Source organism: Macadamia integrifolia, unplaced genomic scaffold (genome assembly GCF_013358625.1).
Source record: "Macadamia integrifolia cultivar HAES 741 unplaced genomic scaffold, SCU_Mint_v3 scaffold2710, whole genome shotgun sequence".
In the NCBI taxonomy this organism is placed as follows: Eukaryota; Viridiplantae; Streptophyta; class Magnoliopsida; order Proteales; family Proteaceae; genus Macadamia; species Macadamia integrifolia.
In genome coordinates this window covers 24,518-50,644 of record NW_024868903.1, presented here as the reverse complement: position 1 = coordinate 50,644, position 26,127 = coordinate 24,518, and the positions used below count along the sequence as shown (strand labels likewise).

General features: G+C 39.2%; 2 protein-coding genes and 1 long non-coding RNA gene across 7 annotated transcripts; all 3 read right to left on the bottom strand.

The window, feature by feature from the left end:
• Positions 1-8,826: 8,826 nt before the first annotated feature.
• On the bottom strand, positions 8,827-9,638 carry LOC122067097. 2 transcript variants are annotated; one of them, XM_042630944.1, is made up of 2 exons: positions 9,303-9,638; positions 8,827-9,219 (listed from the first exon to the last, which is right to left on the bottom strand). In XM_042630944.1, the coding sequence occupies exons 1-2, from the start codon at positions 9,464-9,466 to the stop codon at positions 8,979-8,981; spliced, it is 405 nt and encodes a 134-aa protein (XP_042486878.1). In that variant the 5' UTR covers positions 9,467-9,638; the 3' UTR covers positions 8,827-8,978. The 2 variants fall into 2 exon arrangements, with proteins under 2 accessions (XP_042486878.1, XP_042486879.1); XM_042630945.1 differs by having other exon boundaries at positions 8,827-9,165; positions 9,303-9,635.
• An 8,307-nt stretch (positions 9,639-17,945) lies between these two features.
• On the bottom strand, positions 17,946-19,104 carry LOC122067100. Its single transcript, XM_042630948.1, has 5 exons — positions 18,963-19,104; positions 18,743-18,802; positions 18,466-18,548; positions 18,166-18,371; positions 17,946-18,006 (listed from the first exon to the last, which is right to left on the bottom strand). The coding sequence occupies exons 1-5, from the start codon at positions 19,102-19,104 to the stop codon at positions 17,946-17,948; spliced, it is 552 nt and encodes a 183-aa protein (XP_042486882.1).
• A 2,258-nt stretch (positions 19,105-21,362) lies between these two features.
• LOC122067099 lies at positions 21,363-26,099 on the bottom strand. 4 transcript variants are annotated; one of them, XR_006136583.1, is made up of 3 exons: positions 23,951-26,099; positions 22,881-23,589; positions 21,363-22,768 (listed from the first exon to the last, which is right to left on the bottom strand). It is a non-coding gene; the product is annotated as an uncharacterized LOC122067099 (long non-coding RNA). The 4 variants fall into 4 exon arrangements; XR_006136584.1 differs by having other exon boundaries at positions 21,363-23,061; positions 23,281-23,589; XR_006136582.1 differs by having other exon boundaries at positions 21,363-23,592.
• Between the last annotated feature and the right edge of the window lie 28 nt (positions 26,100-26,127).

Here is a 26,127-nt window from a genome sequence, read left to right as displayed (position 1 = left end):
TGTTAACTCGGTCACCGCTCCGGTTCAGTGTGAACGGGGTGTGACACTGATACCACCGTTGTCACACCCCGTTCACCCTGAACCGGGCCAGTGACCGGGTTAACACCGGTTAACCCAAACCTGCCAGGATCATCTAATACTGTATTCCACCACAGCATACACACAACTAATAAAAGTTCATCAGATCAGCGGAAGACTAGGTTTACCTATGAATATTCCCATAATACTTGATACCCGAATTGTGATACAATAGTTATATACATGTGGGCCCGGAAGCATGATATTTACATAATAAAAGTACAATTCACATATCAAGTACATAAAGGAAACCATAAAAAATCAGAGTACACAGCTCGGCTCGGTATCAAAGGCTAGAGCTCAGCTCGGCATCAAGGTTTGAGCCCAGCTCGGCATCATATGGTAGAACTCAACTCGGCCTCAAAAATGGAGCTCAGCTCGGCATCAGAACTGCAGTGCCGCAGCACAACTCTCGCACGGGCAATCAATGTCGTGCTCTAACTCCTTAGGGGCCCACCAGTCCTCTTCAGGGAACTCAACCGTGGGACCCGACCCTGTGCTCTTCAAATGGATGACCTACAAAATCATCTAAAAAGAGGTGCACACGTGGGATGAGCTCACTAGCTCAGTAAGTGGAAAGATGGACCACACAACAGTCCACACAACAATCACAATCATATGCACTACATGTTATGCAATACATTTTAAATCACATCCACCTAAGCAACATTATTAAGTCATTGGTATAGTGCTACTACAGCCACAGTGCACGTATACTCCTGGTATGAGCCGCGAACTCCATCCCACGATACACCCATAGGGCTGTCGGAGAAGGCCCACCGTGAGTACTCAGAAAGTAAAAACAATGCCGACCACCGGCTCTCAACAGAAAAGTAAATGACTGAAATTAAAGGTGCTGACTCCAGCAATTTAAAAGCAGTACGATTGGCCCTCTTGAATATACCACCGGGGTTGCTGACTGTCCTAATGACCCACCGGGCGTTATGTCTAACCGCCAAGTGACCCGACAACCGCGACCACTGCTTCCCCCCAAATGGTAACCCAACACCTTAACCCCTATTGGGAAGGGTCATAGCACGAGATGGTGAAAATCCTAAACCGCATGCTCCTATATGACAATAGTACGATTGCATAGTGCCACCGCGTCCCATACCACGGGCCACCAATGCACTCGTTTCCAAGCCGACTACGGCATCTATTCTATTAATGCATCATGCACAATGATGTTAACATTCAATCACATAAGCATCTCATCACTTGGCATTTAGAAAGTAAACATAGCACACATGCATAACAATGTGAGGATGATTAATCTACATAGCATTTTCATGATGGCATGACTAGACTAGATACAATTAAATGAATGTCAAAAAATGCCTTGAAACAAGGCCAAACGTCCTCTCCCCCCTTACTTGTAGTGTATAAGGATTCTCGTTTAGTACAGGTGAGATCCGGTGCGAGAAGCGTAGGATTTGGTGAACCTAACATGAGTGAGCGGGGTTATTATTTCACCATTTTAGGATCAAAATTAACGAGATCCGATGACAAAATCATGTTTAGAACGTTAAAAGAAGGTTGCACGTCCGATTTGGGTCCAATCGAACGTAAAAATCACATTCGGAGCCTCTCAGGTGGGTCAGACAGCCCACCTGTTTGGCCCACGGGTTGGCCCGCCGATCTGGCCCGCCGGTTGGGCTAGGGGGGCTGCTAAGACCGGCGGGCAGGGTGGCCCGCCGGTTGTGCCCGAGGTCCCTGCCCTCTCAGGCGGGTGCCCACAGGCGGGCCAAATGGCCCATCGGTTTGGCCCACTGGTCTTGGCGGGAAACCTGCTGTTTCTTCCCAACTTCTTCCATTCTTTGGGGATTCAAATGGGGCTTTTTCAAACCCATTCTTCACACATTCAATGTCTTATAGGATGGTTCTAACCTAGATCTAGGTTAGATTTAAGGAATGGGAAGCCATCTTACCTTCTTTGCTCAAGAACACCTTCAGACCCTCAAAATCACTTCAAATCCACAATGCTTCTCCAACTTTGTCAATACCTCTTCAAATCCTTCAAGATCAACACATAAATCATCTATTAAACCTTAGATTCATCATTTCAAAGGGGATTTACAAGATCTCAAGAAACCCTACTCGAATCAAGGGTTTTACTTGGGTATGATGAATGTTTAAGGAACCCAACTTTGCTTACCTCTAAATGTAGATCTAGTGTTGAAGATCACTCTTTCGGCGCCGGAATGGGAAGATCAAGTTTCGGCGCCGCTGAAATCCTTCTCTTCTTCCTCTTCCTTCTCTTCCCTTCTTCTTCCCTTTCTTTTCTCTCTCCTCTTTACTATCCTCACCAACGTACGAGCGTCATAAATGAAAAGAAAAGAAAATCATAAATGCTATATATATACTTCTTAAATAACTAAATAGTTCACATGGATGGGTCACTCAGGTGGGTGGGTGCGCCCACCTGTCCGCCCACCTGAGGGCCAAAACTTGGGATTTTGACAGAGTTCGAGCCTCGGCGCGAACCCCACCCTTGGCATACGATGTAATATACGTATGCACCTTAATATACGGCTACATACTTGCTTTATCCGTACATGGCCTTATGATAGGTGCATGTACACGGATTGGGTATTCCCCTCTCTTCTGGCACTGGCTCGGACTTGTCAGGCCAGCCGGTGTTTAAGGTCACATTTGCCATCATAGTCCATAAGGAGCCCGCTCTAACTCTCTCCGGTTCGGGTCCTGCATAGTTAAACCGGGTCAACCGTGTAATCAGACCAGGTTTAAGAAGTAGGGTATTACAAAAAACCAGTTTGTTTTGTTGGCTTTGTTAATGGTGAGACATCAAATTTTCATGGAAAAGGTTTTCTTCACCCATAGTGACCAAAGAATCTCTTCAGCAATAACATCTGCCAGGGTTTCAAAAATCGAAATTGGATCAATTGATTCATATCGGATTCAAAAATCAAGTTCGATTTGGCCAATTTAGATCAGATTCAATCGAGGTCGATCTCAATTTTGGCAGATCTAACTCAACCCATCCTCCTTAAAAAAAAAAAAAACCAATACGGACTAGAATTGACTCGAACTAATCTTGATTTTGGATTTTTGAACACTTGATCTGACCCTTTAATTCAACCGAGAAAAAGTATGTTGGATTTTTTGTCCATAGAGGATAGGAATTAATGATAAAACTTATTCTGGGGTTACGATGTCTTGTATTCCATTGCATAGGTTTATGGACGGATTGAGAAGGATTGTTAAAAGGTTGAGGGCCTGAAGGGTAAAACAATACCTACCTATATGTGTGTGTGTGTGTACAGGGGTACTTTGGTAAAACTCTACTTATATATTCGTTGTGAACTGTAGCAATATATTCGCTATAATTTGAAAGGCTTGTGAATGAACAGCTATAACCCTATTCATAGTGAAGCAAATCTAATCACATCATAGAACATAGGCAATCTTGCTAAACCATGTAAATCTTTGCAGTGTGTGATTGTTTGTAAACGATTTCTATTTGTTTCTTATATCATTTTAGGTTTTATTTTCTAAAATTTATTATTCAAGGAGTTCAATCATAGCGTCAAACCACCAAAAAGATTCTCTTTTCACTCAAGTGAGTGACACGAAAAACTTTCGCCAATTTTTATTCAACTAAGTATTTAATACGTGAACAGGAAAGGGGTAGCAGAAAATAGGATAGAGATAAAAGAGATAAAATAGGCATAAAAGGTTGGCTTTATGGTCGAAGCACAACGTCTTGGCTTAGGTGAAGAAGCTTATCTCATCTCTTTTACAGATAATTTAGGGATTTCAAGACTTAGTATCTAATTTATTATTCATCAGTAAATACATGCACAATTGTGGTTATCACAACTGTCTACTCTCACAATTTCTTCCTTCAAGTTATCCCACTACTAATAACTTATTACACTCTTCCTACAACTAATAAAATACATATAACTGAACACGACTTACATTAATCACAAATTATAGAATATAATGCATAAGTGCCCATTTAGCCACGTAAGCAACCTCTGGCATGCAACCCTCCCAACCATGTAACTCATGCATGCACAAGGAATATGCTAACTTGTCTACGCATATATTTTTCCCTCCCCCTGAAATTTTCTTATCCTTAAAGACAATGAAATTAAAGAAAATAATTATCCACTATGATCACATATCTTAGTAGAGAAAATCCCCATTAGCCAAGCCGGAACGATCATCTCACAGCATGCCAATCTCGTTGGAGAAAACAGTTTTTCCGTGAAAGAAGTGGTGAATGATGTGGGGTTTCCTTTTCTTCTTTATTAACGAAGCCATAGGCCTTGGCTTGGGTCTTTTTTAAAGATAATTTGAGAATTTCAAGACTTACTTTCTAATTTATCATTCATCAATAAATACACATACAATTGTGGTTATCACAATTATCCACTCCTACAATCTCTCACTTCAATTCATCCTGCTACTAATAACTAATTACACACTTCCCACAACTAAGAAAAAACATATAACTGACCACGACTTACATTAATCACAACTTACATTATTTATAAGTGTCGATTCAGCCACGTAAACAACCTCTTACATGTAAATCTTTCGACCATATATGCGCAACGACCATGTTAACTTGTCTGGGCACGTATCATTATCCAATTAGTCGATGGCCCCGGCCCAAGGGCCAAGTTTTGTAACCTTCATAATTAGATCCATGTTTTGACAGGTCCTCCAATGTGTGTGGGAAACAAACTCTGTGAGACTGTGAGCATCCATCAACCATGCCAGGTTCGATAGCGACGGGGCAGGTGAGGTTGTGCCTCAGCCATGGTTTCCAAAAATGGGAAACGGATTGGTTGAATGTCTGATTTGTATCAGAACTGGTACCAACTGATCCGGACGATTCACACCGATTCTGGATGGTTCAAATCGGAATCGGCATTTGATAACCTATTCTGAGTTTTTAGCCCTGGCCTCACCTAATAGCTTATCACCAATCATATGATGAAATCCTGTTTCATCCTTGAGGTGGGGTACTCTCTTTAATGGTTAGGTCTAGTTGTTTGGTGTTGAGATGATGCCTAAGATTTAAAGAGTAAAGCCAGCCATTGTCGGTCCCACTGGGCCATGGAGCATGTTGGGCTTAATCTAATATTCATGGATGTTTTATAGTATTTTGTGTACTACTAGTAAGAGTTAAAGGGACCAGGATTCCCCCTCCAAGAAATAAAACATTAAGTGACTTATCAGCCATTTGGCTTTTAGGTCGACAACAGATGACTGATATTAAAATTTTGAGAGATGACCATGTTGCAAGCACAATAAAATGAGATGTTTTTATTTATTTATTTATTTTTGTTTGAGGGTTAGTAGGTTTAGTTTATGGTTATATGGTTAAGGGCGAGTTAAAATACCCGAATAGGATTTCAGTTCGGATTGGAACCAAGACAGAAGCAGTCTAGATTCGATCAAAATCGACTTAAAAACCCGTAAACCCTAGTTTTGTACAGAATCAATCTGATCCATATATTTCAAATCTTAGAATTTACATTGCCCATGCTCCACTATCGCTCGTTAATCCTGTAGAAACACTACTGTCGTATAGGGGCCTCAGGCCTGGGAAGCACCCCTTTTTTCTCATTACTTAAAAAAAATCTTTTTAGTGGGCTGCATAATTGTTTTGAAATAAATTATGTGGAGGGACTTCAATAAAAGACCGTCGGCGATCTTTATTTTTCTTTGATCTTCTGAACTCTATGTACTAGTTCCCCCTTTTTTATTATTATTATTATTTTTTTTTTTGGAATCATAGATATTTATGATTTGCTCATAAAATCTACCACATGGCATGTTGGGCTGATAAATCCCATGTCGCACTCACATGTCAAGTTCTTATCTAACAAGACTAACATGTAATTGGCCATGGCTGTATTTATGTTACGATTTTTTTTTTTTTTGGTATATGAATAATTAGCACATTTGAACATGATTAAGTGAGGAAAATAATTTAGCCACATGATAGGATGGTGTCCTCCTTCAATGCTAAGAGCACAAATAATTGTAACTTCGCCGTTGCATAATTCCTTGGGGCCACCCGCCTGAGGTTCACTAGGGCCCAGAAGCTCTCAGTTCGTACGTGGCGTGGGGGTCATATACGAGCCCTGGGGGGGATTTAGTCGGTTTAAAGTTGGATACCCCTCCTATTTACAAAATATATATATATATATATATATATATATATATATATATATATATATATATATAAAAAGAGATCACCACTGATTGAGATACCATCACTATCAAGAAAAACAACATCTTGCATTTTGAAATGAATATTGTTTATCAACTTTTTGTATAACATTCAATAAAAAACATTTTTTTCCCATTTTAATGCTTATTAAATTTTCTATTGATATTCAACAAATCCTATATTCCTAAAAGTAATTATTATTTTATTTTTTTCTACCATTTGCCTTTATTTATTGGGCACGACCAAGAAGTACATTTGAACATGATTGAGTGAGGGTACAAATATAATGATGGAGTACTATGTTAATACCAAGAGTATCAATGATTAAGGTACCATCACTACTTTAGAAAAACTTCATGAGTTTGAAATGGATTTTTTTTAATGAAACTAAAAAAAATAATATAAAACCGTAGAGTCCATCATTACATCATGATCACAAAAGGTATGTGATATCCCTAATCTAGCATTGTTGGTCAATTCCCACATACACATCATAATAGGATTAGAAACTTTGCATTTATACAAATATGAAATCGAGCTAAATTTAAAATGTATTTCCCAAACAATAAAATTAATGAATTTAAAATGGATGTTGTTTTCCAATTTTATATTATATTTTAATAAAATAATTTTCCCTTTCTATTCAATAATGTATTAGTTTTCAACAATTCCCATAAAATACTACAAAACAAACATATGGCCAAGGATCCTTCTACATGTCACTATGAAGAGTGACGTAATTCCCTTCGCTATATTTTTATCTCCTTTTGGTGAGTTGAGGTGGAGGGATGGTATTTGTAAATTCACCTTTAATCCTATAGGGAGAACCCTACGGGAGAACTCTACATTTCCCTCCTCCCCCCTCCCTCCTCGGACTCTTGGTCCCCCTTCCCGTCATTGAGCCCGGCCAACATGTTATCCATGTTGAGATCTATTGTCATTGCATCTCCCCCTATCTATGTCCCCCTGCTTTCTCCATGTAGCCACCACCCCCCTTTTCCCTATGTAACCCGCCTCTGCATCTCACCACCCCTCCCATGCATCTCCCTGCCCTCTACCCCCCACCCCCGTCCTGCCTTTATCCTAGCTTGCATTTCCCTTCCCCGTCGCTCTGCTACCCAACATCAGCCACTCTATAACTCCCCCTGCAAATTGACTTTTCACCCCAACCTCTCTACCCGAAATTTGGCAGTCATGCCCTTATTCCATGGAAACTATCCTCGTCATTTTTCTCCCTTGCTACTCCAGACCACAATCTCTCTGTCACAGAGGTCCACCAGAGCTGCAACCTACAGCTGCAAAGGGCTGGTGAGAAACAGGCACCCTATAGGATTCGCCCCACCTGAATTAAACATAAACAGTCCTGCCCCAATCTTCAGTGGCAAGGTCCTGACCTGCCCAAATCGGCCAGGAAAGAGCAATGTTTGGCCACATGGGACCAGGTTGAGACGGGGCAGAGGGTGTAGGTGGGGATAGAGGTACAGGGCCAGAGTAGGTGGCAGGGCGGAGGTGTTGCAGGCTTCTTTAGAGAGTGCGAGGAAAGGATCATCGCCGGCACGAGGGGTAGAGGGTGAGCTAGAGGGGGAGGAAGATGCAGAGGCAGGACGAGATAGGCAAGTGGAAGGGGAAGTCAATCGATATCGATGCATATGGTACAGATATACTGTAAAGGTGATTTTATAAGAATTATCCCTCTTCTCCAACTCGAGCAAAAGCATTGGTAAGGGTTAAAAAAGTCACAGCAGAGTGAATTGCTTCGCTATCACTTGTGAAAATCTAGGATTCAGCAAGAAGGAACACCCAAGACATGGACCATAGAGAGGATGCAAGCCTATACATTGAAGGGGTGTGTTTATGATTGCAGTCAAAATTTGGTATCCAACGCAGAAGTACCACATTAAGTCAGCCATGAAGACAAACATTTGCCTGTTAGGAAAAGGACTATGGTTTGAGGAATCGACATAAAATCGGCCAATTTGTATCAATATCAACATACTGATTCCTGGCCAATCCCCTATCAGTGTAATGGTACAAATCAAGGGTTAAAAGAAAAATTATATATATATATATAGGGGCAAAATCATTGAAAGATTCAGGTCGATCTGGACCGGCATCAACAGTGACTACAGTAAACAAAAACCATGAAAAGGACATGCACCATGTATTAACCTTCAGCTCTATTCCTAGGAGCCTTGTAATTGTTCTCTTCCACCGTCCAAAAACACTGGTAGGTACCAACAGTTTAATCATAACCCCACCCCATCCCACCTAAAAACAAAAGCAGGGGAAAGACCCATTCAATAATGAATCCCAATAGTCTATGCTGAGGCATATCACATTGTAGTTGTAGGAGTAGGGACCAGCTTTCTTAGCATCGGCATATTTCTCATCTTTAAGGAAAGTAAAGGGACACTGCCGTGCCTAGGTTCAGTATCCTATTCGGAAATATAAAATTAGTGCAATCAGAAAATGTAATCTGCACATCACTTGTGAGTAGGGTTTAGGTCTTTTTAAATAACTACGGCTATGCAAGGAAAATATAATGACAAATCAACTAACTACATCTCTAAACAGTACATAAACATAAAATGCTTAAGAAAATCCCGTCGATAGATAGACCCTTCTCTAGTTTTACAACATACCGAACACAAAAGAGAACCTCAAGATTCCTTCCAAGGTGGAAAAATCATTCTATTTGCATGTTCTCAGGAAAGGGCATTGAAGCACAGCAGTGATAATATCCATTGTCATCAACCACGAACCTTTGCGAAAGATGTGCTTCTCGGATAAGATACTCCCCCCATTCCTCAGACCCATGTTGTCTGACAATGCCCTGTGCATCGAATGAGTCGAACCTTTTTGTCCTTGTCTTCCTGAACATTTCATTTCCCATAGAATATCCGTTCATAGAAAGCATCCGACGGACCCTCAAGGCCCAAGATCACGAATATAAAATATCAGAACTAAAAATAAATAAATAAATATAGAAACATTAACACTGTAAAAATACCATTTCCTGTGTCTTGCATTCATCACTGTGGCATGCAACTGCGATTCAAGGATACAACACAAGTCATTCGTGACTGGAGGTAGAGTTTTCATGCATAACGAAGGTAAACCAGTAAACCATACTAACAAGATAAATGTAAACCATTTATCCAGCAATGATCCCATTATCTCATTACGTGACAATCACTACAAAATTCTGTAACTAAATGGCAAATTAAACTTTTGAAAGTGACAAGATAGATGTAACCAATTATCCAGCAATGATCCCATTATCTCATTACGTGACGATCACTAAAAAATTCCGAAACTAAATGGCATATTACACTTTTGAAAATGACAAGATATTCCACTCCTGCAAGTTGAGAGCACTAGTTCAAAAGGTGTGATCTATAGAATACGAAAAGAACATGATGCACTGTTGAAAGCCATTGATATGTTTCACGAGGCACCAAACAGCAGAAATCAAATGACTTCCACTAGCAAATACAGAAACAAAAACATTGGTTGCCATCCCCTGTCCACCCTTTTTTTTCTTTTTCCCTTTTAAATATAGGTAAACATTTTATACAACAACAACTGTTATTCAATGGATGTGTTAAAGACCTCTCGTTTTAGGGAATTCTGCAGCATCAATGCAACTACTGATGTCTCATAAAAAAAAATTAATAATAAAGAATACTCCCCACGGGCCTCATTCTTCTGTATATAGAGAAAATTTTATAGAAATTAAGCATGAATAGTGTCAGTGCCAGAAATAACATCACTTGGATACATGCCAAGGATGCTGTGAACCAGAGTATCTCCAGTTGGGTGATGTACAAATATTGCATGGAACAACACTTCTGAACAATTAAATCAGTCAATTTTATGAAGGGAGGGGGAGAAGGATATTGAACACGTGCTAATGAGAGAAACCTTCCACTAAGATCTAAAAAATACATCAAACAAAACGAACTGGAAATATTGTTGACATTAACTTAGTGGACATTGTAGGATGACTATTGCAGAAGATAACCTAGTTCTTTTTCTTTCCTCTCTTTACATGTTTACATCATTATTTTTGCAAAAAAAAATTTCATTTCTTCCTCAAACCAAGTTCTATTGCTTTGGAAAAATTATATCTAGTAGATTACACCAGATCTACTAAGTGGGAGAGACATTACTATAACTATTTCGACCAGGGTCACTATTGTGCCTATGTTCGGTTGGTACATAACATCATTCTAGTCGCTCCTATTCTTGAAGACCCTTCCAGCTATGAGTTTGAACCACTCCGACAATCTTAATGGCATTAAACTATTACTACATCTAAAAAACTTCATCATTTATAATATTTCAATTGAATGCTCTTATCTCATTATGGTGTTTTACATTTTAGTGTTTATGCTTGATACATTGTTAACAGTATGAATGGGGGTGAATGCTTGAATGATCTAACCGATCACATAAGCCCTTTATTTATAATAAGAAAAAGAGTCATAAAACTAAAAAAGAATTAAAAGTATACCCCATTTACAAGCATACCCCCCATCCAACCGCCCTACACTAAATAGGGTCAATGGAGGGGGGGAAATACCCTAGTGCCCCTGCAGCACACTTAAACATATATTTAACATTCTCCCTTAAGTTGGTGCATAGATATCACACATGCCCAGCTTGACTAAATAATGATGAAACACCTCTCCGACTAACCCTTTAGTGAACACATCAACTAACTGATCACTAGACACAAAGGGAATACAAATAAAACCAGCATCCAACTTCTCTTTGATGAAGTGCATGTCAATCTCCACATATTTGGTACGGTCATGTTGTACTAGATTATGAGCAATACTGGTAGCAACCTTGTTATCATAGTAGAGCATCATAGAAAGACGAAAAAATACACCAATATCATCTAACAGTGTGCGTAACCACAACAACTCACAATTCCTGATGTAAGATTGCTTCACAAGTTATCCAATCCCAGGTAGAATCTTTAGTGAATTCAATAAAAATCAGATTTAGGGACATATAGTATGAACAAAACTGAAAATAAAGAATGAAGGGAAGAATGGGGTAGGGGAATAGGTTGGGTCGAGCATCTCACTCTTCCCTAGGGCATCTCACCCAAGCTGTCTCTCACAGCATTGCATCTCACAGTTCTCCAGCACAAAGCTTACTTTTTTTCTTCATTCAATTAAATTCGTGTTCAATGTTGTAGCCCCTTACACTAAAAAGGAAATGCCTAACCCAATCCTTAACTAATTGTGAAACCTAAATTGACTAGAAAACTGAAATAACAAAGAAAATAGATTCAAAACAGAATTCTACCTAAAATAATGAATTAAATCTCGTTTTCCTACTTTCTAACCATCTTTCTAGGTCAATTAAAGTGGCCTATTACAAAGAACACCCATGGGATCAAAGGCCCAACACATACATAGCCCAACCCAAGACTTATTTCCAATAAAATAAGCCCATTAAGTGGCTTGCCTGCATCAATTCTCCACCACTTAAAAAAAAAAAAAATTCAACCCCGAGTTTTGAACATGAGAATGACCATCTTGGTGCGATGAAGGTTAAGCTACAGTCCATAGTAAAATTCAGGCAATTCTTTGAAGAAACGAATGTAGCCTTGAATGTGAGGGGGACGACCTTCTAGATACTTCAATGGGATGATGAACTCCACATGTGCAACCTCAACATTGTCAGATGTATCCATTGGGTCATCTACATATGCACCTTCAACCTCTTCAAATTTTACTGCAACCTCGATCTCGTCGGGTAATTCATGGTGGTCATTTACAGTCAACTCGATTGTCTCTGCTTTGAATCCCTCAACATAGACTTCTTTAGGAGGACTATTTGTTTCTTGTTGTACCTCCTTCAGAATTTCTTTAATCTTAGCAGTATCCTTTGGAGGTGGAAGGTAAAAGAGACCAAACTAGGCATCAAACTTTTTCTCAAAAGCAGTCATACGGTCTGATAATCTTATCACCTCCTTGTAGAGATCGTCTATGCTAACCATGATAGGCCTTGATACCAACTTGTTAGAATAAGGATTAGTGTGTTACAGGGGCACATTAAGGTTTTCCCCCTACACATACCCTAATTAGAGTGGGGTAGTTGGATGGGGGTATAATTGTAAATACTTATTCTTCTATTGTACTCCTACCATGACTCTATCATGATTTTATATTATAAATAACGGACTTGTGTGATCAGTTAAAGATACACAAGCATTCTCCCATTCTTTCTGTTAACATGGTATCATAGCCTAATTTTTTATCTAGGTGTTCAGTTTCTCAATAGACCTTCACCTTCCCTCCTTAGAATTGGCTGAATTTTTTAGGGGATCATCATTACCATTACAGAGGAGATCGATCAGACTTGTGGCCCCATCTGCCAAGTCAGACTTGTGGCCCCATCTGCCAAGTCTCTGAATCAAATCTCCCATCTTCTTTGATAATTAGGGTTTTCTCCCCAAACCCTAATTTTCTTATCTCAACAGTTCTTCATCAACCATAATATTATTTGGAGTACCTCACTACCCTTACTGGGCAATTCAATCCAAGTATAGACGCTTTCTGACGGATGATTTTGAAGTTCTGGTATTTCTCTTTCTCATTGTCGATTTTTTACTAGTTCAATCATGTCTGAAGTAACTACTGTGACCTCTGGGTCTAATGGACAAAGTCGCAATGACTACATGCCTTTTGAGACTAACTCTGTGAAATTGGACGGAACTAATTACCTTGTCTGGTCCAGATCTACATATCTTACCATTACTGGTAGAGGTCTCACTGGACACATTACAGGGAAATTGAAGAAACCCTTTGAAGAGGGTACCCCACAGGATAAATGGGTCACTAATGACTCCTTGGTAATGTCTTACTTGATAGGTTCTATTCATCAATCTATTTCTTGAGGATTTTTGCTATTAGATACTGCTTCTCAGATTTGGGCTGCTGCCAAGGAAACTTATGAGCAACTAGGGAATGATTTCTTAGCAGGCTTAAATGTCGAGTATGATCAAATTCGTGTTCAGATACTTAGCAAATCTCCCTTCCCTACTTTGGAATAGTCATTTGCTATGGTTTATACGGAGGAATGTCGTCATATCCCGATGCTACATACTCCTACTGAAAAATCAGCTCTATAGACTAGAACCACTATTACCTTTGAAGAAGCAAATCAAACTGGTGATTCTACCAAGGAGATTGTTAAATGTGAACACTGCCATAGACCATACCATACTAAGGCCAACTGTTGGAAGCTCCATGGAAAACCTGCTGATTTTAAGGCAAAGCGTGCTCGGGGTCGATCCAAAACTAAAGCCCATCATGCTGAGACTGTGGACACTCCCTACAACTGATATGAAACTCTCCCAAGAGGAACTCCAGGCTTTCAGACGTATGCTTAAGGCTTCTAATTCTTCAACTCTTGCCAATTCAGTCCCTTCATGTTCCAATTTTGCTCACTCAGGCATTTTATTTGGTGGTCATTGTGCATCAATCGTCTCCACTCCCTGGATCATTGACTCTAGTGCGACTGATCATATAACTGGTTCCTTCAGTTTATTTCACCAGTATTCACCCACCTCATGCAGAGATAAATTTAGGGTAGCAGATGGCACCATATCATCTATCTCCGGAAAGGGCTCTATTAAGTGTTCTCCTTTTATAACTCTGTCTTCAGTTTTACATATCCCTTATTTTACTACTAATTTGCTATCCATTAGTAATCTTACTAAGGACCTAAACTGTAAAGTAACATTTTTTTCCTTCCCACTGCATTTTCTAGGATCTGGAAACAGGGAAGACAATTGGATGTGGTAAGGTGCAGGGTGGTCTTTATTTGCTTGATGATGGTTATCTCCCTACTGTTGCAGCATCAACAACACCTCATCAACTACACACTGCTACTTCTGAATTGATTCAATGGCATTGTCGTTTGGGACACCCACCAATTGGGACCTTATCTCTTTTATTTCCGCATTTAGTTAAATCATGTACTAGGGATGAACTCTTTTGTGAGGCTTGTACTCTGGCTAAACAGACTCGTTCCAGTTATTTACTTTTAAATAAAAGAAGCTCTTCTATTTTTCATTTGGTTCACTTTGATGTATAGAGTCCATCTCGTCAGACATCTATTTCTGGGAAAAGGTGGTTCGTGTCCTTTATTGAGTGTCACTCTAGAACTACTTGGATCTACGTGATGCAGCAAAAAAGTGAAGTGTTCAGTTGTTTTCAGCAATTCCATAAAATGATTCAGACTCAGTTTAATGGAACTTTGAAAATTCTGCGTACTGATAATGGAAAAAAGTACATGGAGGGTCAGTTTCAAAAATACCTAGTTGATCATAGGATTCTTCATCACACTAGCTGTGTTGACACTCCTCCTCAAAATGGTGTGGCTGAACGCAAGAATAAACACTTGCTGGATATTGCTCGAGCCATGATTTTTGCTAGACAGGTTCCATCTCAGTATTGGAGTGATGCTGTCCTCACAACAGCCTACCTTATCAATCATATGCCAACTTGTGTCCTCAAATCTCAAACTCCTGTTGAGGTTCTTCGAGGGACTACATTCTTCCTGGTTTCTCTAAAGACTTTTGGGTGTGTCTGCTATGCTAGGGATCATCATTCACTAGGAAAATTGGAACCTCAAAATACAAAGTGTATCTTTCTGGGTTACTCTCCTATAAAGAAAGGATACAAGTGTTACCATCCTCCTACCCGGCATACAATAGTAACAATGGATGTTGTGTTTCATGAATCTGTTGGTTATTATTTATCGTCACCTCTTCAGGGGGAGTCTGGAGTTACTGGTGAAGAAGAGATGACTCTGCATCTTCTTGCTCCACCAGTATACCCATCATCATCACCTCAGGATCCTCATGCTCCACAAGATAGTGAAGGGGCAAAACCTATTGTTCCAACTCAGGGGTGGATGACTCCTATTGTTCCAACACAAGGCGAGATGACTCCAGTTTAGAGAACCATTGGTGAATTAAAAAGACAAATTGATGACTCCACTCTTCAAGTTTATAGTAGGGGACACACAAAAAATAAGCAACTTCAGACCATCACCACTACAACAGCACCTTTACACATCCCGTCGTCAGCCCTGGATCCAAAACCGACTGAGCCTCGTACTTCAGGTATAATCTTTCCTTCTGATCAACCTACTGCCCTCAGAAAAAGCACTAGGACATGTACTAAACACCCTATATCTCATGTTGTTTCATATGATTCCCTTTCTCCCTCTTTTGTGTCTTCTCTTTCATCTACTTGTGTCCCTAAGAATTAGTAGGAAGCTCTTGTAGAAAAAAAAATGGAAGACTGCAATGGAGGAAGAAAGGGATGCCTTAAAAAGGAATGCTACATGGGAACTTGTGACTTCCACTTGGGAAGAGACCTGTTGGCTGCAAGTGGGTGTTTATGGTAAAACAGAAGATCGATGGTTTTGTTGACAGATACAAGGCAAGGCTAGTGGTTAAAAGGCTCACTCAGACTTATGGAATCGACTACCAAGAGACATTTGCACCAGTTGCTAAGTTGACCTATGTGCGAGTGTTACTCTTATATGCTGTGAACCTAGGATGGGAACTCAAACAACTTGATGTAAAGAATGCTTTCCTCCATGGAGAGCTTGATGAGGAAGTTTATATGGAAATTCCACCAGGTTTCTCTAGCACAAGAACTTAAGACAAGGTTTGTAAGTTGAAATGTGCTCTCTATGGTTTGAAGCAGTCACCTAGAGAGTGGTTTGCAAGATTTCACAAGGCTATGACATCTGTGGATTATAAGCAGAGTAATGTTGGCCACACAATGTTCATAAAAGAGATCTGGTGAAAAAGTTACTATACTCATTGTCTATGTGGATGACATCGTGGTAACAGGAAATGATAGCACTAAGATTGATCACCTCAAGGGTTTTCTGGGCAAAGAATTTAAGATAAAGGATCTCAAAAAGTTAAGGTACTTTCTTGGAATTGAAGTTGCCAGGTCCTCAAAAGGCATCTTTCTCTCTCAAAGGAAGTACATCCTTGATCTGCTGTCCGAGACAGGTATGTTGTGTTGTCATCCTTTTGATATTCCTATAGAAGCTAATCACCGACTCAAGGAACAAGAGGGTGAACCAGTTGACAAAGGCCGCTACCAACGGTTGGTAGGAAAACTAATATATCTAACATACATGACCTGACATTGTTGTGGCTGTAAGTTTGGTCAGTCAGTTTATGCATGATCCTTATTCCTCTCATATGGAAATTGTTATGCGTATCTTACGATACTTGAAGTCAACTTCAGGAATAGGAATCCTCTTATCTCCTCATGATCACCTCCGAATTGAAGCTTATACAGATGCTCATTGGGCTGGCCCACCTGATAGGAAGTCTTATCTCTAGTTATTATACCTTTGTAGGAGGGAATCTTGTCACCTAGCACAGCAAGAAGCAAAATGTGGTGGCTAGATCTAGTGCTGAAGCAGAATTTTGTGCCATGGCACATGGGATTTGTGAGTTACTATGGTTGTGTATAATTTTTGGATGATATTGGTGTACATGTTCGTCTTCCTATGATGCTTTATTGCGATAACAACGCTGCTATCAGTGTTGCTCATAATCCAGTATAGCATGACCAAACCAAGCACGTGGAGATTGATAGGCACTTCATCAAAGAGAAGTTGGATGCTGGTTTGATTTATGTTCCTTTTGTAAAGTCTGGTGATCAACTAGCAGATGTGTTCACTAAAGGACTGGTTGGAAAGTTGTTCCATCCTAGTTTGGTCAAGTTGGGTATGTGTGACATCTATGCACCAACTTGAGGGGGAGTGTTAGAATAAGGATTAGTGTGCTGCAGGGGCACATAAGGGTTTTCCCCCCTCCACAGATCCTAATAAGAGTGGGGTGGTTGGGGGGTATAATCGTAAATACTTTATTTTTCTGTTGTACTCCTACCATGACTCTATCATGATAGTCATGACTCCTATGATGACTTTATCACGACTCTATCATGATTTTATAGTATAAATAAGGGACTTGTGTGATCAGTTAAAGATACACAAACATTCTCCCATTCTTTCGATTAACACAACTGATGTAAGATTGGTTCACAAGTGATCCAATCCCAGGTAGGATCTTTAGTAAATTCAATAAAAACCAGATCTAGGGATAGTATGAACAAAACAAAAAATAGAAAATGAAGGGAAGAATGGGGTAGGGGAATAAGTTGGGTCGAGCATCTTCCCTAGGGCATCTCACAGCACTGCACCTCACAACTCTCCGGCACAAAGCTTTCTTTTTTTTTTATTCAATCAAATTCGTGTTCAATGTTGTAACCCCTTACAAACTTACATAGAAGACTCAAAACTGACTCAAATACTAAAAAAGAAAGGCCTAACCCAATCGTTAACTAATTGAGAAACCTAAACTGACTAAAAAATTGAAATAATAAAGAAAATAGACTCAAAACAGAACTCTAACTAAACTAATGAATTAAATCTCGTTTTCATATTTTCTACCCATATTTTAGGCCCATTAAAGTGACTCATTACAAAGAAAACCCATGAGATCAAAGGTCCAACACATATATAACCCAACCTAAGGCTTATTTCTAATAAAATAAGCTTATTAAGTGACTTATATGCATAAAATCCCCTATGCCATAGCACGAAACTCTGCTTCAGCATTAGACTTAGCCACCACATTTTTCTTCTTTCTGCGTTAAGTGAAGAGATTCCCACCCACAAAGGTACAATAACCTGAGACGGACTTTCTATCAGGTGAACCAGCCCAATCAACATCTATATAGGCTTCAAATCTAAAATGATCATGAGAAGATAAAAGGAACCCTTTTCTCGGAACTGACTTCAAGTACCTTAAGATACGTGTAACTGCCTCCATGCGGGAGGAATAAGGATCATGCATATACTGAAATACCAAGCTAACAGCCACAGCAATATCAGGCCGTGTGTAGGAGAGATAGATCAACTTTCCAACAAACTGTTGATAACAGCCTTTGTCCACTTGTTCACCCTCCTTTTCCTTGAGCCGAGGCCCGAGTGTTAGCTTCCACAGGAGTATCTGAAGGATGACAAACAAACAATCTAGTTTCAGATAACAGATCAAGGATGTACTTCCTTCGCGAAAGAAAAATGCCTTTAAAAGACCAAGTAACTTCAATCCCAAGAAAGTACCTTAGTTTTCTAAGATCTTTTATCTCAAACTCTCGACCAAAAAAGCTCTCAACGCTGTCATCTCCTGTTACCATAATGTCATCCCCATAGACAGTGAGCATAGTAACTCTATTAGCATAGACTTTTTTATGAACAATGTGTGGTCAACATTGCTCTGCCTGTATCTCACAGAGATCATTGCCTTGTGAAACCTTCCAAACCATGCCCAAGGTGACTATTTCAACCCATAGAGAGCAGTCTTCAACTTGCAAGCCTTACCCTCCGTTTCCTTACTGGAGAATCTTGGTGGAATATCCATGCACAATTCCTCATAGAGCTCTACATGAAGGAAAGCATTCTTAACATCAAATTGTTGGAGATCCCATCCCAGATTCATAGCACATGAGAGTAAAACTTGCACAAAGTTCAACTTAGCAACTGGTGCAAACGTCTCCTAGAGTTGATTCCATATGTCTGAGTAAACCCTTTAAGCACCAACCTAGCTTGTACTTGTCCACTAACCCATCCAATTTTTCCTTTATCGCGAACACCCATTTACACCCAACTAGTCTCTTTCTAGGAGGAAGAATCACAAGTTCCCATGTATCATTCTTTTTTAGGGCTCCTTTTTCTTCCACCATTGTTGCATTCTATTTTCCATCTGCAAGCTTTTCCTGCCAATCCTAGTGACCACAAACAGAAGAAAGAGAGGACATAAATACACGATAGGAGGGAGAAAGGGAATCATAAGAGACAACATGAGATATTGAATGTTGAGTACAAGTCCTAATACCTTTCCTAAGAGTAATAGGTTGGTCAGAAAGAGTTGTACTTGATGACGTGTCAAGCTTAGTAGGCTCTAGATCTAGAGCTGGAGAAGGGATGTGTAAAGGTGTTCGTAGTAGTGCTAGTGGTCTAAAATTTCTTGTTTTTGGTGTGGCCCCTATGATACACCTGAAGAGTGGAATTATTGATCTACCTCTGAAATTCTTCAATAGTATGCTGGACAAGAGTCATCTCCCCCTAAGTTGGAACAGTGATCTCTCTCCTTTGAGCTGGAACAAAAATTTATGTCCCCTAACTCTCTTCAAAGGAGGATGGTGGATACACTGATGGAGCAAGTTGATTTGGCAAATCCGGAGTCATCTCTTCACTATCAATACCTGACTCACCCTGAAGAGGTGGCGAGTAATAACCAACAGACTCATGAAACACAACATCTATGGTGACTATAGAATGCCGAATAGGAGGCTGGTAATATTTGTATCCTTTCTGTGTAGGGAAATAACCCAAAATAATACACTTGATACTACGAGGTTCCAATTTCCCTAGTGAGTAATGATCTTGAGCATAACAAGCATACCCAAATATTTTTTAAGGAACCAAGAATGATGAATCCCCTTTTAGAACATCAACAGGAATCTGGGAACCAAGAACTCGAGTTAGCATGTGGTTAATCAAGTAGGCAACAGTGAGGACAGCATCACTCCAGTACTGAGATGGGACCTATCTGGCAAACATCATTGCATGGGCAATGTCTAGTAAATGCCGGTTCTTACGTTCAGCCACTTTATTCTAAGCTGGAGTACCAAAGTATCTAGTCTGATGTATAATCCTATGATCAGCAAGGTACTTATGATACTGTCCCTCCATGTACTCCGTTCCATTATAACTTCAAAGAATTTTCAAAGTAGCATTGAATTGTGTCTGAATCATCTTATGAAAGCACTGAAAACAACTGAATACCTCACTCTTGTGTTGCATTATATACACCCACATTGTGCGTGAGTAACAATCGATGAAAGACCCAAACCATCGTTTTCCAGAAATAGATGTTAGGGGAGGCAGACCCCAAAAATCCGAGTGAATCAAATAGAATATTGAAGAACTTCTTTTATTTAATGGAAAACAACTGGAATGAGTATGTTTAGCCAGAGGACAAGCTTCACAAAAAAAAAAAATTATCCCTATTACTTTGCTTAATTAGTTGCGAAAATAAAAGAGATAATGTCCCAAGTGGAGGGTGTCATAAATGTAAATGTCATTGTTGCAGATCAGAGGAAACAAAGTGTTGCTGATGAGTAGTAGAAACTGCAGTTGTAGGGAGACAACCATCATCAAGCAAATAGAGACCACCTTACACCTTGCCACATCCAATTGTCTTCCCTGTTACCAAATCTTGAAAAATCTAGTGGGAAGCATAGTTTTTAAGGTGTCGCCTAGGCGCTGGTAAGGCGACGCTTTGGCGCTGATGCGGTCTAGAGATGATAAGGCAGTGCTCTGCCTTATGTGATGTGGCTATGGCGACCGCCTGATGTTGTAAGGTGCCCGCCTTATGTTGTAAGGCTCTATAAGGCGCCTTAAGCGACGTCTTATGACAAAGGCGGTCGCCATATAGTTTTTTTTTTTTTTTTTAAACAGTTTTATAATTGCTTGATGAAAATTCCAAATTAAATTTTTTCATTGGCAGGTGTATTAGTTTTGATGCACATGTGATGCATTGGATCAAAAACTTTATAACTTAAAAGATAAAACCCCAATTCCCAAATCACATCTCTCTCCACTCCAAATCGCAAAACCCCAAATCGAAAAAACCCCACAGCCGACAGTGAGGTCCCTCACTCCCTCGTCCCTCCTCCTTCGATTCTTCTCTGGCAACTATTATTCTCCTCCGATAGCCTTCGGCGACCTCCAGCAACGGTTCCTTCCACTCTCTTTAGGTATGTTATTGTTTATTTTTTTATTTTCTGATTTTTCTTATCCTCTTTGTGCGCTTTTTTTTCTCTCTTCTTTCTTCTCCCTTCCTCTTCCTTCTTTCATCTTCATCATATGCCATACAATAAGACTTTGAGAGTCGTTACAGTCGTACAACTCTCAAGTCTTTAACAGTTTTTTTTTCTTCCTACGGTGAGTCTTACGAGTTCCAACGCTATGTGTTTTCTCCCTTCTTCTTCCTTCTTTATTTTTAATTTTGCTTTAGACTTTTAGTGATAATAATTGTATTCAGAATTCAGACTCTTACTTATTCTTTCCGATGCAATGAAGTTAGCTAACAAGCTTTTTGCTTAATTATTGTTTTCACTTTTCAAGAAGACAAGAAGTGGCTAATTGGTTATATTCAGACTAAAAAAAGTAAATGATAGCCGCCAGCCTTTACTCCCTTAAACACATACATTGATCTGTTATCTGTAATTCTGTATGCAATTCTCAGATATGTTATTGTTTATTTTTCTATGCTGAGTATTTTCTAATTTTTTCTTCCATTCTTCTCTAATCTGTCCTCTAATTTTTAAACTGAAAACTAGGAACTTGAATGGAATTAGCTTCTGTATTCAACTGGATGAGTGGATTCTGATAATTATCGGAATGCAACTGTGAATTGGTCGCCAAGAAGGCAGAATGGCAAGCCTCAATGGCATCCATAGGAAAACGACTACTTTTAAGCAAATTCTCACATAATTTCCTCTTCACAAAGTGCGAGCACTGAGCTCCATATTCCCCATGCCCATCAAATACCCCGAAGAAGTGGTCGTCAGGTCTAGACCCAAATGGGGTGTAAATGCAGTAACTGTCCTGGTTTGCCTTGTCAAGTGCTTCTGGGTAATACCCTCTCTGGGACACAAAAGAATACCTCAATTCATATTTTCCCGCAGGAACCTTAACTGTACGAGACCCATCAGGAGGTAGAAACTGTGAAGAAACCCTGCTTAGCTGATTCAATTGATCCCCGCTCTCTTCTTCTTGATCGGAAGAAACGGGGGAGTGAGAGGAACCCGCCGCTGCTCTGACATTTTCACCTCCTTTAATCTGAGAATCCCTTGGAGTTTGGGGTATTGCCTCGATGCAAGCCGTCGAGTAGAAGCACCCCATTACTGATTCCTACCAAACGAAACAAACCCAGATCTCAGAGTTGTGAGTAACCTCATCCGGTTCCTTGAAATTAGATTTCTTACCGCTCTCAGAGTTGTGAGTAACCTCATCCGGTTCCTTGAAATTAGATTTCTTACCGCTCGCTACCGGTTGGAGACAAACTCAAACACCATAGATAGTAAAATGCATGCATCAGACTCTTCAGGTTCAACAACTTCTGTCAATTCCAATAAAAAACTAGATTTACCAACTCTGTTTACACTTTCCAGAAATGCAATCTAGTCGATTCCACTCAAACCGTATCTCGAGGAAGTGGTCTCTGACACGCAGTTCTTCGGAAAAAAAACTGATCCAATACCAAGTACATTCCGAACCCACTTCAACAGTTACTGAATTTCAATCAAGACTCACCTCATCTGCAGTTTTCCTACCTTCCTGAATATATATATATATATATATATATATATGTTCAATAGAACGGTTAGAAAAACCAGTGAAAGAGGAAAAAAAAAGGGGAGAAAATAAAAAACAGTTCAAGAAACCGTACCCTGTACCCAGCAAAAAAAAATAATCCAAACCAGTAACAATTCGAGGAAATCCAAGAACAAAGTCAGAAAACCCAGTCAGTACTCAGTACTAGGTACACAATTAAGCCGAAACTCCTCAGTAGTATTTAGTATTGGCTTCATAAATCTCTGCTTTCCCTCTTCTCTTCTCCAATGGGCGAGCTGCCAAAAATATGAGGTTAGGGGTGCGTATTACGCATACATCATTGTTTGTTTCAGTTTGGAAGGAAATTTCACAATTGGGATTAGGTATCATGATAGTGTACAGCACAACCATGCGTAACTTAGAGCCCACCCCGCTTTTTTTTTTTCTCTCCAAATTTTTGTGTGGTGGGGGTTGGTACTTGGTACTGGGCTGTGAAGGGTTTGATATACTATTACCATTGGAAGACGTCGAGGGAAGCATGTGTGGAAAGCTCACTTTTAATCTAACTTTTGTGTCTCGCGTCCACTGTCACCAGACTTTATCTTCTTCTCTTGCCTTTATCATCTTCACAGAGCCTCTCAGCCACCCTTATGGCGTCTCTTGGGGGTTCATTAAAACGGAACCAGACAGGAATTAAAGTAGCAGCTGTTGTGGGCCGAGTCTCAAAAGCAATGACACAGTGCTCATCCTGTTCTTTTCTTTCACAAAGTGCTTCTTTTATGACTTGACATAGGCATGTGAAAATAGATTTGTTTTCGTTGGCTCTGCTACAGGTGAAATAATTGGTGTTTATTCACAAATTGACAACCACGAGGAAGAAACTAAACAAAAAAGCATACATGATATAAAGAAATTTAATGTGATTCAACAAGAATGCTTGAATACATCAAATATCTGTCTCTGGCATAGGAGTTTCATGGATAGAAAACTTTATCCCATAAAAAATATATAAGAAACCCTAAGAATCTCCAATCCTCAAACAATTACAGTTTTTTTTTTTTTTTAATGCAAAGGGAGAAACACTTAGATTAATAAATATTTTAGAATATCTATGCCTCGGTGAGAGATATTAAAGCTAATCAAATAGTTCACTGCCTTAGGTGCTAAACAACCCAAAAGAAGTACCACGTCATTGTTTGGTTTGAGCCAAAAATTGGTTAGAGGTGGTATGTGCAAAAAAGGCAGTGCGGTTGCGCTCGAAGGCCACAGTGTGGTGCTATCAGCAAAAAGGATCCCTTTTAATTTGCTTGCATTCCTCAGATCTCAGCAATGCTCCATCCTGCTTTGTTTGACTCCTTCAATCCATGATGTAGTGCCCACGCACATGCATCAAAAGTTTTTCCTATCAAGACATAGTCAGCTGCCAGGAAGACACAATTCCCATTTAAAATAATGTATACAACCCATCCCGATTTCTTCCCCTGTTCATGAGACATAGTAGCAATTATAAGAATTGGATATTGAAAAGAAGACAGGAAATGTATGTGTACAAAAATTGTGTAACAGAATATTGAGAGAGCACACTCATCTTTGGTTGTTGAGCTTTCAAGAGATCTTCAAACCACAAATTCTTGGGAATCCTGTAACAAAATATGTTAACAAAATAGACGGGCTGAGTCGTGTTACTTGACACTCTCCTTAAGATCGTAGACGCCCCCAATGGTGCAACCGGGTGAGTTACAAATCGGCCTCCAAAATGAAACAGCCCAATGGCACTCCTAGCAATTGTGCACTCAACTACTAGACCCCTTTGAGTACTCCAACATTGTGCTCAAATTAAAGATGAAAAAACTCAAAATACACTTAAGTATAAACACTCAAAATGAGAGTAAAACAATATTTCAATCCTCACAACACACTATAACTTGAGTGAACTTTGTAGTTGGTCATTGGTGTGTACAATGCTTAGAGATCCCCTCTATTTATAGAGGAAAAGAGACTTCTAGAAAAGAAATGAAGAGATAAGGTCTCTCATTCAAGTCTTTCACAAGAAGAGGAAGAGATAAGGTCCCTCATTCAAGTCTCTCACAAGAAGAGGAAGAGATAAGGTCCCTCAAAATGAAGAGACAAAGACTCTCATAAAGTGAAGTAAAAGAGTCCCAAAGATGAAGAGACAAAGTCCTAAAAATGAAGATACCATATTAAGTATTATTTGTAAATACAGGAAATGTTATGAGAATACATAGAGATAAACATATGAGACATCGTACAAGAAGATACAAAGATGGTCAAATACACAATAAACCAAAAGGTAATTTGAATCTTATAATAATTTAAATTAAATTAAATTACCATTTAAACTCCAACAGTATGTTTAGGGTTTGGTGCCAGTACCTACTATTCATTTTGTAATAGACCTAAAACCCAGCCCAATAATAATTATGTGGAAAATACAAGACACACCCAATCCCAAGAATCTCGACTTTCGCTTGAATTCTATAAGCCACCTTGAAGAAGACAGGTTTTGTTGTTGATTCTGCAAACTCTATCATACCCAACTAGCATGGCTCACACCCCTGCTCATGATGTCCTTGCATCTCTGCCATATCAAACTTGACATGGCATGGCCCACACTTAGAAAGGAAAAATTATTTTATTAAAATATAATATAAATTTGGAAAACAACATCCATTTCAAATTCATGAATTTTATTGTTTGGGAAATACATTCTAAATTTAGCTCGATTTCATATTTGTATAAATGCAAAGTTTCTAATCCTACTATGATGTGTATGTGGGAATTGACCAACAATGCTAGACTAGGGATATCACACACTTTTTGTGATCGTGATGTAATGATAGACTCTATGGTTTAATATTTTTATTTTTATTTTCATTAAAAAAAATTCATTTCAACTTCATGAAGTTTTTCTAAAGTAGTGATGGTACCTTAATCATTGATATTCTTGGTATTAACAGAGTACTCCATCATTATCATATAGTTAGATTTGTACCCTCACTCAATCATGTTCAAATGTACTTCTTGGTTGTGCCCAATAAATAAAAGGCAAACGGTAGGAAAATATAAAATAATAATTACATTTAGGAACATAGGATTTGTTGAATATCAATAGAAAATTTTATAAGCATTAAAAGAGGAAAAAATGTTTTTTATTGAATGTTATACAAAAAGTTAATAAACTACATTCATTTCAAAATGCAAGATGATGTTTTTATAGATAGTGATAGTATCTTGATCATTGGTACTCTTAGCACTGAAGGAGGACACCACTCTATAATATGGCTAGATTCTTTTCCTCACTTAATCATGTTCAAATGTGCTAACTGTTCATATACACCCCC